The sequence below is a fragment of the Ochotona princeps genome, chromosome 2 (assembly GCF_030435755.1).
Source record: "Ochotona princeps isolate mOchPri1 chromosome 2, mOchPri1.hap1, whole genome shotgun sequence".
NCBI classification, from domain to species: domain Eukaryota; kingdom Metazoa; phylum Chordata; class Mammalia; order Lagomorpha; family Ochotonidae; genus Ochotona; species Ochotona princeps.
The window spans coordinates 7919183-7932282 of NC_080833.1; the positions used below are offsets into that span (position 1 = coordinate 7919183).

Here is a 13100-nt window from a genome sequence, read left to right on the forward strand (position 1 = left end):
CCCCTTTGAGTCCTAATTGTTCTACTGCTGATCCAGATCTCCACTTATGGATTGGGAAAACAGCAGAGGATGGTCCAAGTTCCTGGCTCTCTTCACCCATGTGGGTGACTCAGAGGAAACTCCTGACTCCTGGCTTTGGTCAGGCCCAGCCCCAGCCATGGTGCTATTTGGAAAGTGAACCAGTGTGTTGGAGGACAATGAGTGGATCTCAAAGTAATGGGAACAATTGATTAGATACACAAAGCTAAGAGACAGATTTTCAAGCAAGGATGTAGAAACAATTGATAGGTTCCCTAGACAGGCTTATGAGAACTAGGTGAGCTCCTCAATATCTCCTCCCTTATCCTATGTGACCCTTAGTCTATAAAAGCCCGAAGCCACTAACAAGCTTTGGCCACCGACCACCGACCACCGTCAGTAGTGTGTTATTGTGGGCCCCATCTCTTTCTGTCTCTCCATGGGATTCTGCTTTTCAAATAAAGACATCTTACTCTTTTTTAAAGATTTCATTTATTTTATTGGAAAGACAGATTTACAGAGAGTGAGAGAGAGAAACAGAAAGGGTCACATTCCTGGACCTCTGTGTGCCTCATCCTGATTGGGCTGTGGTTTTCTTCAGAGGAAGCTGATTGGATGAGACACAGAAGGAGTTAGGGGTGGCCTGGAAAGCAAAGACTCTGAGCCCACACCACCAACTGGGTTTTACACTTGAGTGACACCTCAGAGAGGAACTGAGAGAAAACGCTGCGGCCCCTGCCTTCACACTGCACCTGTTCCCTCTGGGGCTGACCCTTGCTCAGACCTGCAGGCAGATGTGTGAATCCTAGAGGAGAGCTGCACGCAGCTGGAGGTTTCTACAAATAGGTCCCTGCCTGGAGGATTGTTCTTGGGAAGGTCTTAGAGGCTCTGCTCCTGCACAGCTGCATCTCCAAAGCCAGCCAGCCCAGGACAGAAGGAGCATCACTCCTCATGGGTGGCTGCTGTCTGGCCCATCTGCTCCCTCCCCGCTTCCTGCCGCTGGGACCTAACCATGCCTCCCACAAGGCAGAGACAAGATGTTTTCCTAGACGACTAGTCTTGCTGGCACTATGAACAAATAAACTTGTTTTCTCCAGTGGCTATAATGCCTCACTCTCAAGGTACTGGCTTTCTCAAGCACGCAGTTAGTGAACCAGTCAAGAGCAGGCTACTCATGCTGAGTCCAGCTGGGTTCTAGCAAGTGCTGGAACTCTCTTTTGTTCTGAGGCCTTTCCTTCAAGCTCCCTGAAACAGTGACCCTGCCCTAGCCCCACTCTGTTGCTTCCCTGTTGAGGCAAACGTCCCTGTATCTGGGGTCACTGGAGCCACCGTGAAGCCTCTGCCTGTGATGCTGGCATCCCACACCTGGCCCGGCTCCCTGACGCTGCATCTGGGCAAGCAGCACAAGATGGCCCAAGCACTCGGGTCCCTGTACCCGCATGAGACCTGGATGGAGTTCTGGGCTCCTGCTTTCAGCCTGGCTCAGCCTCGGTCTCTGAGACCATCTGCAAAGTGAACAAGCAGGTGGAGGATCCCTCTCTCTCTGTCTGCTTTCTCTGTGACTCTGAAATGTGGGCTCCATGGGCCATGTGACACCCCAGTGAGGAGGGGGAGGGACCTTAGGGGGTGCCACAAAGAGCTCCTACCTCCCTTTGGGTCACCACTTGGCTGGATTACTGGTCCCTGACATGCTGAGGGGTTCAGCCTGGGGAAGGAATAGTTTGCATGCTCTTTAAATGCTTAGCTCATATTATTTGAGACGAAATCCTCTAGTGAGTACTTTTGGTTTGTGGATGACTTATCTAGAACCAAACCTCTTTCTTTCTTTTGAATTTTCACTTTCAAGTATGAACCAGGATGGGAACTCTATTCCCCAGGTCTTAGGAAAGCCCAGTGCAGTAAATGGTGTGACTACAGCTAAAAGAATAATCAAGGGAAAGAAAAACATCATCTTGTGGTACCTTAACAATTCCCCAATATGTTAGAGACTCAATGAACAATATCCCAATAATTGCTTGATACAGTATGACGTCACCCAAAATCAGAGGTTTTCTGAAAAGTTTTTAATTATATTATTTTTTAAAGATTTATTTATTTATTACTACGAAGGCAGATATACAGAGAGGAGGAGAGAGTGAGAGAGGATGATCTTCCATCCGATGATTCACTCCCCAAGTGACAGCAATGGGCCAGTGCTGCGCCAATCTGAAGCCAGGAACCTCTTGCGGGTCTCTCACACAGGTGCAGCGTCCCCAAGCTTTGGGCCAACCTTGACTGCCTTCCAGACCACAAGCAGGCAGCTGGATGCGAAGTGGAGCAGCCAAAATTAGAACCAGCGCCAATTAAGATCCTGGCATGTTCAAAGCAAGGACTTAAGCCGCTCGGCCAGGCCACGGGGCCTTGAAAAGATTTATTAAGATGAATCCACCGGGGCCCGGCGGCGTGGTCTAGCGGCTAAAGTCCTCGCCTTGAAAGCCCCGGGATCCCATATGGGCGCCGGTTCTAATCCCGGCAGCTCCACTTCCCATCCAGCTCCCTGCTTGTGGCCTGGGAAAGCAGGAGAGGACGGCCCAAAGCTTTGGGACCCTGCACCCGCGTGGTCCCGGCATCGGTTTGGCGCGTACTGGCCCGTTGCGGCTCACTTGGGGAGTGAAACATCGGATGGAAGATCTTCCTCTCTGTCTCTCCTCCTCTCTGTATATCCGGCTTTTCAGTAATAATAAAATCTTTTTTTTTTTAAAAAAAAAGATGAATCCACCAAGTGTCAGCATTTATGCTGTTACACTGGGCTGAACACAGGCAGAGATGGCGCCACCTCCCAGAACAAGAACCAAGAGGAAAACGAAAAAGAACAGTCACCAGGGAAGCCTGAGCAGTGCGGCACAAGACTTCAGGCACCACATCCAACACCATGTCTTTTTTTTTTTTTCAAAGATTTATCTGTCTGTATTTGTAAGGGAGAGTGACAGAGGGACAAAGGGAAAGACAGAAAGAGAGATCTTCCATGGGCTGCCTCACTCTTCAAATGACCAGACAGCCAGGGATGGACCAGGGGAAGCCTGATACCCAGAACTCTGCCTGCATCTTGGGCCATTCTCAGCTGGTTACATAGGCACATCAAAATGTTGTCAATATTACAGAGAGCTAATGTTCTCAAACACCCCCAAAACTGCGGAGTTGCTATAGAACCCAGACCAGGTCTGCTGGCCTAAAGCTTAGTGAGCCTCCCACCTTGGCAGGGAAAAGCCTTCTTTCTTGTATCTTGTGGAACAAGGAGCCAGGCAGCCTGGGCTGGCTGCATTCCTGAGCTGCCCAGGGCACTGATGGCTGGCAGTCCCAAGGCAGGGAGGAACAGTGCAGGATGGGCACCTGTGGGGTCTCTGCTCCCTCACAGACCCTCCTTTGTCACACAGGGGCCAGTGCTTCCTTTGGAGCAGTGCAGCTGCACCCAGGTGGCCTGGGTCTGAGGCTGAGTGGGGCCTGCCTTGTTTGATCTGGTCATAGGGAGGCCAGCCCTGAGGCGTCAGCTGTGTTCATGGACCTCAGGGTCTCCTGGCCTGGGCTCACTCCCTCTGCACTGGTACTGCAGTGAAGGCAGGGATATCCGGGGTGTTGTGCCATTTGAATACTCCTAGCTGGGAGCATCCTGGAGATAGACCAGATGCACAACTTGAGATTGGCATTATGATGCTTTATTGGTTGGCACCAAGGACAATGCAATGTTAAGATCAGAACATGGAATGCAATAAATACCCTACTTACATTAAAACACGAGAAGAACCTGAGTTCTGGCCAGACCATCCCATTCTGACTTGCTGCAACCCTCCCCACTCAGGCCAACTCCCTGGGCCTGGCAGCCCCGTTTCCGGGGTTGCTCTGCTCCTTCTTGCTGCAGCTAGAGTCTGAGCCAGTCTGAAACATACTCATTGCAGATCTGTGTTGCAAAAATCTGAAAAGATGTTGACATGTCTACCGAGTGGACCAGCAGGTGGCACTCGTACCAAGTATGGAGCCTTCGGCCAAACACCAATGGGTATATAAACTTCCTGCAGGGATTAGTGCTAAACACAGCATTCTTGGGCTCCCTTGTTCTCTTCAGCATGTCCAGCAGCTGTGTACAGAGATGGAAAAATCTCTCCTGCTGGTCATCGCCCTCGGTGTCATAGCTCTCCAGGGGAGCTGGGTACAGCTCCACTCTCAGTGCACTGAGCTTGCCTGTGTGCTCCATCAGCTTCTCCATCATGGCCATGGAGATTCTGTTCCCCCAAAAATGTAATTTGGTGAGCTGGTAGCACTGGCTCAGGGCGGGCAGAATGGCATTGAGATGGGAGTCAGTGATCTCACAGCCCATGAAGTTCAGGGTCAGGAGGTTGGCTGCCACTCTCTCCAGCAGAACTTGGAGGGGCTCCGGACTGATGTGGGTCAGTTTGACACCCCTCAGGTGCAGGTGTTTAAGTTCTCTGAGGCTTGGACACTGGGACAGATAGCGGACATCAGCTTCGGAGAGCTGGCAAGTTGCTACAGAGAGAGTCTCCAGTGGTTTCTTCAGGTACCTGGGGAGACACCAAGAATGAGTCCTTCAGTATGACACCAAGGTGAGAGACATCAATTTGGACCAAAATCCTAAAGCCCCAGACCCCATTCACGCCCACCCTCACCAACACCCAGTGTGCTCCAGTCCAAATGCAGACCCGTCCTTCAAGTTAACCACTCTCAGGCTGAGGCCTCCCTCTGTCACTGGAGTGACTGGGTCAAGTTCACAAAACCTCTCAAGCTATTTTTCCTCACCCGTCCAGCAGAGTGCCACTTGTCTGGGCTGAGCATGGCCAGTGGGAGGCACGGATAAAGCTCAGACCCTGGACAGGTGCAGCATCAGCCCTGCGAGTGCCCTCCTGCGAGGTCTCACTCATAGCTCTGGAACCCAGAACCACCTGTCACCTTTCATATGTCTTTCTCACAGGTCACACACCTCCCTGGGACTCTAGGCATCAGACATAGGCTCACCCTGTCCACACAAGTGCTGAGTGGACAGCTGACACTTTAAGATACCTAATTCACTGACCTATGTTTTCAGACACACTTGTTGAAGAATTACCAAACTCACCCCTATATCAGAGCCTGCTCCCACCACCAGGCTGCTAGCTTCCTGTCTAAGGCATATGCCCACATGGAGCCCTCTTCTTCTGTACTCAGGCTCAGCATGAAGTAGGAAGCCTTGAATGTGGCACAGTGACTTGTAGCTGCTGGCTGACCAATGCTCAAAGCCCGCTCTATCCTTGCAAAGCAACTTGCCTTGGTCTCTCACCTGAGCACCAGGTCCACGTTGTCCTTCAGGAAGTCAACAGAGTTCATATGAAGGCTGCGAAGGTGGGGTAGATTGGCTAGCTTGGAGCAGAAATCTGAGTTCAACTGCACCTTGTCCTCTGGGGTGATGGGGGTCAGGAACCATATGTGGGAGAGACTCAATTTGCGAAGGCTGCCCATCCGGCCCAGGTAGGGAGCAAATTTGGCCAGGGTGGAGAATTGCCAGTCAGAGTTCACTTGCACCTCCTGGATGCAGCCAAACTCCAAACTGTCCAGGATTTTGCTCATGCTACTGATGAGATTCTCCGAGATCTTCAGCTTGTGACAGCACAGGTGCACCAGGCTGGCTCTCTCCTTCACCCACTGGAGCAGGTGGGTGAGGAACTCATCGGGGGTGGCTGTGGTGAGGTAGACATTGGCTATGACCTTCAAGGCTGACATGGGCCCCTTGTGCTCCACTGGCTGTCCCCTCATCTTGGGCTCTGAAGAACAGGCATCATCCAGGCTCTCAGCCCACATGTTCCAGAAATTCAGAGGAGCATCCCGTAAATCCAGCACATGCAGCTTCCCTCTCCTGGGGGTAAAACAGGGAAGACTCAGAGAGTAGGTAGAGGGGACTTCTGAGCTGGGGAGCCCACACCTCACACCGTTCGACTGGCTTTCTTCTTTGATTGATTTATATACTTAATCATATATTTTGCCATCTATGCTTTTTCTTGATCCTTGCAGAGGTGAGGAGATGGTGACTGCAGACCCTTGTGGGCCTCTGGTAAGGATGGAAAGGCTCAGGGAGGGGAGGAGGGCTGAGAGCCCTGAGTCTGCAGGGAGGGAACAGGCCCTCCCCTCCCCTCTCCTCTATGTCTGTCTTTCACTCATCCCCATTTCTGTTCAACTCCAGCTTGGACCCCACTACCCAGAACCTTGAAGTACCTTTGGAAAGAAGCAAGTATGTATCTGCTCTAGCACCTCAAGGAAGCCTTTAACCGAAGGGTTTCAGGGGACCTGACCTCTCTCAGCTGCCTCCCTTGCTATCCAAAGAAGCTTCTGGAGCGTTCAAGCCCTCCACCCTTCCTGAGCCCATCTTTCCTCCCTGGATCTCCGTGTCAGTTACCTGCAGTCAGACTTCTGGGTATAATTCATATCAAGACCATCCAACACAGCTTTCAGGATGTCCACTTGCGGCCACAACATAAGGGCACCCAGAGGGAGGAAGTCAAAGGGCCAGACCCTCACCATCGCCTTCAGGATGCTCAGGAGCCTCCTGTTGAAGGCCTCTACAAAGAGTGAAGGGAACATCACTCTGGGAAGCTGGTCCAGACTAAGGATGGCCAAGGCCTCATGACCCAGCAGGCTCTTCTGCGCCAAGTGCAGGAGTCTCGGTGGGGACATGTCACTCATCCTGCTGAGTGCTCAGTGACAACCCTGGGGAAACATCCGGGGAGAAAAGACCTTTCAGGAGAGCTCCAAGCAAGCCCTGAGTCGCCAAGTGTAGGACCCCATCTCAGACTGCCGTCACGGATGTGCAGGACTGCTGAGTCACCCCAATTCTCCTTTGAGCCTCTTGACCACACTTCACACGTCAGCCTCACCTGACACTCCGACAGTCCTTAGGCCCTGAGGTGGCTGTAATGGGTCCAGAGTCCATCTGTACTATGTCACCAAGGTGAGGACCAGTGAGCCATCCTGCAAATGCCCTCTCCCTGGAAGAAACTACTCTGACCATCATTCAAGGCCCTAAAGCAACAGAATCAGTCATGCCAGGTGGCCCACACTGCCAATCCACTCAGACACACTTTTGACAAGGCAGAGTGGCAGAGAGGAGGAAGAGACAGATTTGCTGAGAGCCAGGTCCACCCCAGTCTTCATCAAGCTGGTCTTAGGGCTCCAAGCACTGGGGCCTGAAGCTGCTCTTTCCCAGGTGCCCCAGCAGGAAGTTCAACTGGAAGCAGAGGTGGGACTCCACCGCAGGCACTCAGGGCATGTGGGCATCCCAAGCACTGCCTTAACTTGCAGACAAGTTACAACAGTTACCTTGACAATCAAATAATAAAATATACTTAAAACTTAACTGAAAAAATAAAAAACAAAAAAGGTAAGAAGTTAAGAAGGGGTGTAGGTAAAAACAGTTTTTGATTCATTACCGTGTTGTGTGGATGACCTGATACAATAACCACAATATGCATGTTAAATATGACTAAGTCAAACTGATTAACAATCTTCCTTTTTAATAATTTTTATTTAGTCTTATTTAGTCACCTGCTCTTCCAGGCAGGTGTAGGGTCCCAAGGCTTTTGGCTGTCCTCCACTGCTCTCCCAGCTCATAAGCAGGGAGCAGGATGGGAGGTGGGCCCTAGGGATTAGAACCATCACCTGGATGGGATCCCGATGCCAGCAAGGCAAGCACTGGGCTACCATGTTGGGCTCCAATACTAATTGTTAAGGCCTGACAGGCCAAGGACTATCTTTTCTCCCCATCAGAGCACAGGCAGTGTCTCACGTGGTCTCGTCCATAGAAGACTAGGCGGGAAGTCAATAAGAAAAAGTGTCTACAGCCCAGCGCCGTAGCCTAATTGCGAAAGTCCTTGCGTTGCACGCAGCTGAATCCCATATGGGTGCCTCACTTCCCATCCAGATCCCTGCTTTTGGCCTGGGAAAGCTGTCGAGGATGGCCTAAAGCCTTGGGACCCTGCATCTGCATGGCACACCTGTGCAATCCCTGCCTCCTGGCTCTGGATCAGTTCAACTCTGGACATTGATGCCACGTGGGGAGTGAATCAGCTGGCAGAAGCTCTTCCTCTCTCTCCTCCTGTTTGCATATATTACTTTCTTTTTTTTAAGATTCATTTGTATATTGGAAAGTTGTATATACAGACAGGAGGAGATATAGAGAGAAAGATCTTTCATACAATGATTCATTCCCCAAACAGCGGCCACAGCCAGAGCTGTGCTGATCCAAAGTCAGAAGCCAGGATCCTCCTCTGGGTCTCTCATGTAGGTACAGCTCCAATGCTTTGGGCCGACCCCACTGCTTTCTCAGACCACAAGCAGGGAGCTTTTGGGAAGCGGGGCCACTGGGATTAGAACCTTTAAACATTTGGGATCCCAGTGTCTGCAAAGCAAGGACTTTAGCCTTTAGGCTGCTTGCTGGGTCATGCACATCTTACTTTCTAATAGAAATAAATAAATCTTTACATATATACTGTCTAAAAAATAGGAAGACCTTAAATTAGCCTAATAGTGCTTTAAGAATAAAACAAACACAAAATGCTACATAAGTAATTTCAAGACTCCAGCCAAAGAAGTGATTCAGTAACTGAATTCTGTAAATTGCAGAATATAGCCCAGCCACCAGGGTCCCGGCCACTCATGTGGCCAGGTTTGAATTCAGCTCTATTCCAACTGTTCAGGTGGATAGTGGGGATTAAGGGACTGAATATATGACTGTTTTCTCTGGCTTTCAAGTGAAACAGTTAATACTAATAATAACAATAGCAACAGTAACATTCTGTCGATATCCTTGCCTTGCAAACACCAGGATCCCATAGGGGCTCTGCTCTGTATCCAGGCTGCTCCCCTTCCCATCCAGCTCCTTCCCTGTGGCCTGGGAAAGCAGTAGAAAATAGCCCATGACCTTGGGACCCTGATTCTGTGTGAGAGACCCAGAGGAAGCTCTTGGTTCCTGGCCTCAGATCGGCTCAGCTCTGGCCATTGTGGTCACATGCAGATCCAACTGGTGATTCTTTCTGTGTCTCCTTCTCTCTGTATATCTGCCCTTCCAATAAACACAAGCATTTAGGAAAAATGGGAAAAAAGAAGATAATTTAATGCTCCAAGACCTACATGTAAGACCAGAAATGTCAAACCCTGGGGAAGCAATCAAGGTGTGGGATTAGGCAGTGATTCCTGGATGAGATCAAACAAGGCAGACAACAAAAGCAAAAGTAGACAATGGGACTAGAGAAAACTGGGAAAATACTGTGTAGTGGAGAAAATGCAGTGAAGATCATACAAGAAGAAAGCATTTGCAGACCAAAGAGTTACTATCCACTACATAACCCTGAGAGACCCAACACTACAACCAAATCATCCAAATGATATATGACCTGGACACAGATCCACTTGCAACACCCTTATCTCATTGGGGGAGTGAACCAGCAAGGACACAAGCCTCTCTCCCCCTCCCTGTAACTGCTTCCAAATGAATGGATCTTTCAAGAAAAAGGAAGAAAATGGAAGGAGGAAATCTCTAGGGAGTGCTATTTGGTGATAAAGAATGAAATCTTGTCATTTGTAACACCATGGAGACAACTATGATATGGACTTGAAAAGTAAAATGAGCCAGACCCAGAAATCAGCTGTGGTGATTCAGGGAGGTGAGTCCAGGTGTGGGAGAGCAATGATTAGAGGCTGGTAGGGGTGAGGGAGGAGGCTGGGTAGCAAGTGCTAAAAGTGAGAGGAGGGAAGGAGTCACAATGTCCCACAGCATGATGGGAGCCTCAAGTTCAGAGTGAAGGACTCTGTACTTAAGCCCCACAAGAGAAGAGTTCAAGGGCTCCAAACACAGAGAAATGCTCATTGCCTGACCAGGCCAGGCCATCCTGTACACACGTGCTCAGTTACTACACACTGCAACTCTTCAAATGTGCCCACTTGCTATGGCTTCATCAAAGTTTCTCTGAAAGGGCCCGGCGGCATGGCTTAGTGGCTAAAGTCCTCGCCTTGAAATCCCCGGGATCCCATATGGGTGGCGGTTCTAATCCCGGCAGCTCCACTTCCCATCCAGCTCCCTGCTTGTGGCCTGGGAAAGTAGTCGAGGACGGCCTAATGCATTGGGACCCTGCACCCGCGTGGGAGACACAGAGGAGGTTCCAGGTTTCCTGCTTCGGATCGGCGCACATCGGCCCATTGTGGCTCACTTGGGGAGTGAATCATCAGACGGAAGATCTTCCTCTCTGTCTCTCCTCCTCTGTGTACATCTGGCTGTAATAAAAAAATCAATAAATCTTTAAAAAAAAAAAGTTTCTCTGGGCCCGGCGGCGTGGCCTAGCGGCTAAAGTCCTCGCCTTGAAAGCCCCGGGATCCCATATGGGCGCCGGTTCTAATCCAGGCAGCTCCACTTCCCATCCAGCTCCCTGCTTGTGGCCTGGGAAGGCAGTGGAGGACGGCCCAATGCATTGGGACCCTGCACCCGCGTGGGAGACCCGGAAGAGGTTCCAGGTTCCCGGCTTCGGATCGGCGCGCATCGGCCCGTTGCGGCTCACTTGGGGAGTGAATCATCGGACGGAAGATCTTCCTCTCTGTCTCTCCTCTGTGTATATCTGGCTGTAATAAAATGAATAAATCTTTAAAAAAAAAAAAAAAAAGAAAAAAGTTTCTCTGAAAGTGTTTAAAACTACAAGACTCAGCGCAGTAGCTTGTTGGCTAAATTGCTCACCTTGTGCACAGCAGGATCCCATATAAACATTCATTCTAATCTCAGAGGCCCACTCTCAATTACTCTACCAAATTGCGGCCTTGGAGGCGAGTCAGGGAACCCGAAGCCTTGGGACCCTACACCCATGCAGAAGACCCAGAGAGGCTCCTGGTTCCTGGCTTAATATGCGCACAGCTTGAGCCTTTACAACCATTTGGGGAATAAATCTCATTCTGCCAGTATGTGACTTTCCAACAAAAAATAAACGTTAGAAAAATGTGTTTGTTTTTTTTTTTAAATACAGGCCAATGTTGCCCAGCTCAGCATGGGCAGCCATCTGCAACACCAGCAAGCCAACTGATCCACCTGCTGTCAGGTCCCAGGTGCTCCACGTGCCAGCAAGCTCCCTGCTAGTGTGCCTGGGAAAGCAGAGGAACGTGGCCCAAGTGCTTAGGTGCACTGTACCCACATGGAAAGAAGACTGGGACACAATTTCTGGGCTGCAGGCTTCAGCCTGGCCCAGCCACACTTGGGGCCATGTGGGGAGTGAACCAGCACATGGAAAGATTTCTCTGTCTCTCTCTCTCTCTCACTCGGCCTTTCACATGCATGAGTAATTATTAAAGAATTTGAAAACCAGAACACATCCTATCTCGGACAACGAATCGTAATTAGGCCTAAGATGTCCAGCACTAAGATTGCCCTCCCAGCCCCCACACTCCGAACCACATGCTAAAATCCAGGAGAATCTTGGGAGAATGTTTCAAAGAGACCTGTAGCATTGGGGTCAATGGAAGCCAAGAGAGAAATGGCTGGTACCTTCTGGTGCTGTGTCCTCCCTGGAGATGGAGCCTAGGCCGCTGGGGAGCCCCGTGGAGGCCGGCTACTTCCTGGCTCTGGGGGAAGCTCTGCAGGGAGAAGGCCTAGTTTCTAGGACACTGGGTTGTGAGTAGGACCTTTCCCCAGGTGGTGGATTCCATTGGGTCTGATAATCTCCTCCTGGCCCCTCCTTGTCGCCACACCCATTGCTGCTTTCAGTCACTAGATGACTCATTAGGGCCTCCTGACCCACCCAGTTGCTCCTGATTGGACCTTGACTCTGTCTGCATGATTATGTCAAGTATGCTGCCTGAGGGAGGCACGGCTGATAGGATTTTTTTTTTTTTGTTTGGTTGTTTGTTTTGTTAATGAAAGGATAGTTAGGCATGTAGGAGAGACAGGAGGAATTTCCATCTGGACAGGCAAGATGGCAGCAAAGGGACAGACTCATTTGCTATGACACAGAATTTTATTTATTTATTCATTTAGTTATTTAGTTAGTGTGTTTATTCACACTTCAGTCTTTTTCTTGATGCTTACAGAGGTGAGGGGATGGGGACTGCAGACCCTTGTGGTAAGAATGGAGAGGCTCAGGGAGGGGATGTGGGCTGAGAGACCTGAGTCTGCAGGGAGGGAAGGGGCCCTCTCCTCTCCTCTGTGTCTATCTTTCTCTCATCCCCATTTGCACAGAGCTCCTGACTGGTCCCCACTAACCAGCACCTTCAAGTACCCCATGAGAACACTAAGGTCCATGTCCCCTCTGTCACCTCAGGAAGCCCTTCCCCAGAGGGACTCAGGAGACCTGACCTCTCAGCTGCCTCCCTTGATATCCAAAGAAGCTTCTGGAACATCCTCCAGCCCTCCACCCTTCCTGAGCCCAATTCTCTTCCCTGGATCTCTGTGTGAGTCACCTGGAGTGAGATTTCTGGGCGCATTACATGTCAAGCCCATCCAACACAGCTTTCAGGATGTCTGCTTGAGGATTCTACATGAGGGCACCCAATGGTAGTAAGTCAAAGGGCCAGACCCTCACCATCGCCTTCAGGATGCTCAGGAGCCTCCTGTTGAAGGCCTCTACAAAGAGTGAAGGGAATATCTCTCTGGGAAGCTGGTCCAGACTAAGGATGGCCAAGGCCTCATGACCCAGCAGGCTCTTCTGCGCCAAGTGCAGGAGTCTCGGTGGGGACATGTCACTCATTCTGCTGAGTGCTCAGTGACAACCCTGGGGAAACATCCGGGGAGACAAGACCTTTCAGGAGAGCTCCAAGCAAACCCTGAGTCGCCCAGTCAAGGACCCTATCTCAGACTGCTGTCACGGATGTGCAGGACTCCTTAGTCACCCCAATTCTCCTCTTGACCACACGTCACACTGCAGCGCCAGGTTCTTCTGCAACACTTTGGAAGTGCCAAGCACTTGGTTTCTGGGTGGTGGTTGTGAGGAGTGGAGTGTCAGGAGGCTCTAGCTGCATGGAGTAATGAGAATATGAGGGGAGTGGTCCACAGGAGACCATGGGGACTCCTCACCTCACAGCGGCCCTGAGGCAAG

The 13100-nt window shown here is 50.6% G+C and overlaps 1 protein-coding gene across 1 annotated transcript; it reads right to left on the minus strand.

The window, feature by feature from the left end:
• Positions 1-3913: 3913 nt before the first annotated feature.
• On the minus strand, positions 3914-12752 carry LOC101534155 (PRAME family member 8-like). Its single transcript, XM_058661015.1, has 4 exons — positions 12588-12752; positions 6434-6678; positions 5324-5896; positions 3914-4571 (listed from the first exon to the last, which is right to left on the minus strand). Exons 1-4 carry the CDS (start codon positions 12750-12752, stop codon positions 3914-3916), a joined length of 1641 nt encoding a protein of 546 aa, XP_058516998.1.
• Positions 12753-13100: the final 348 nt, after the last annotated feature.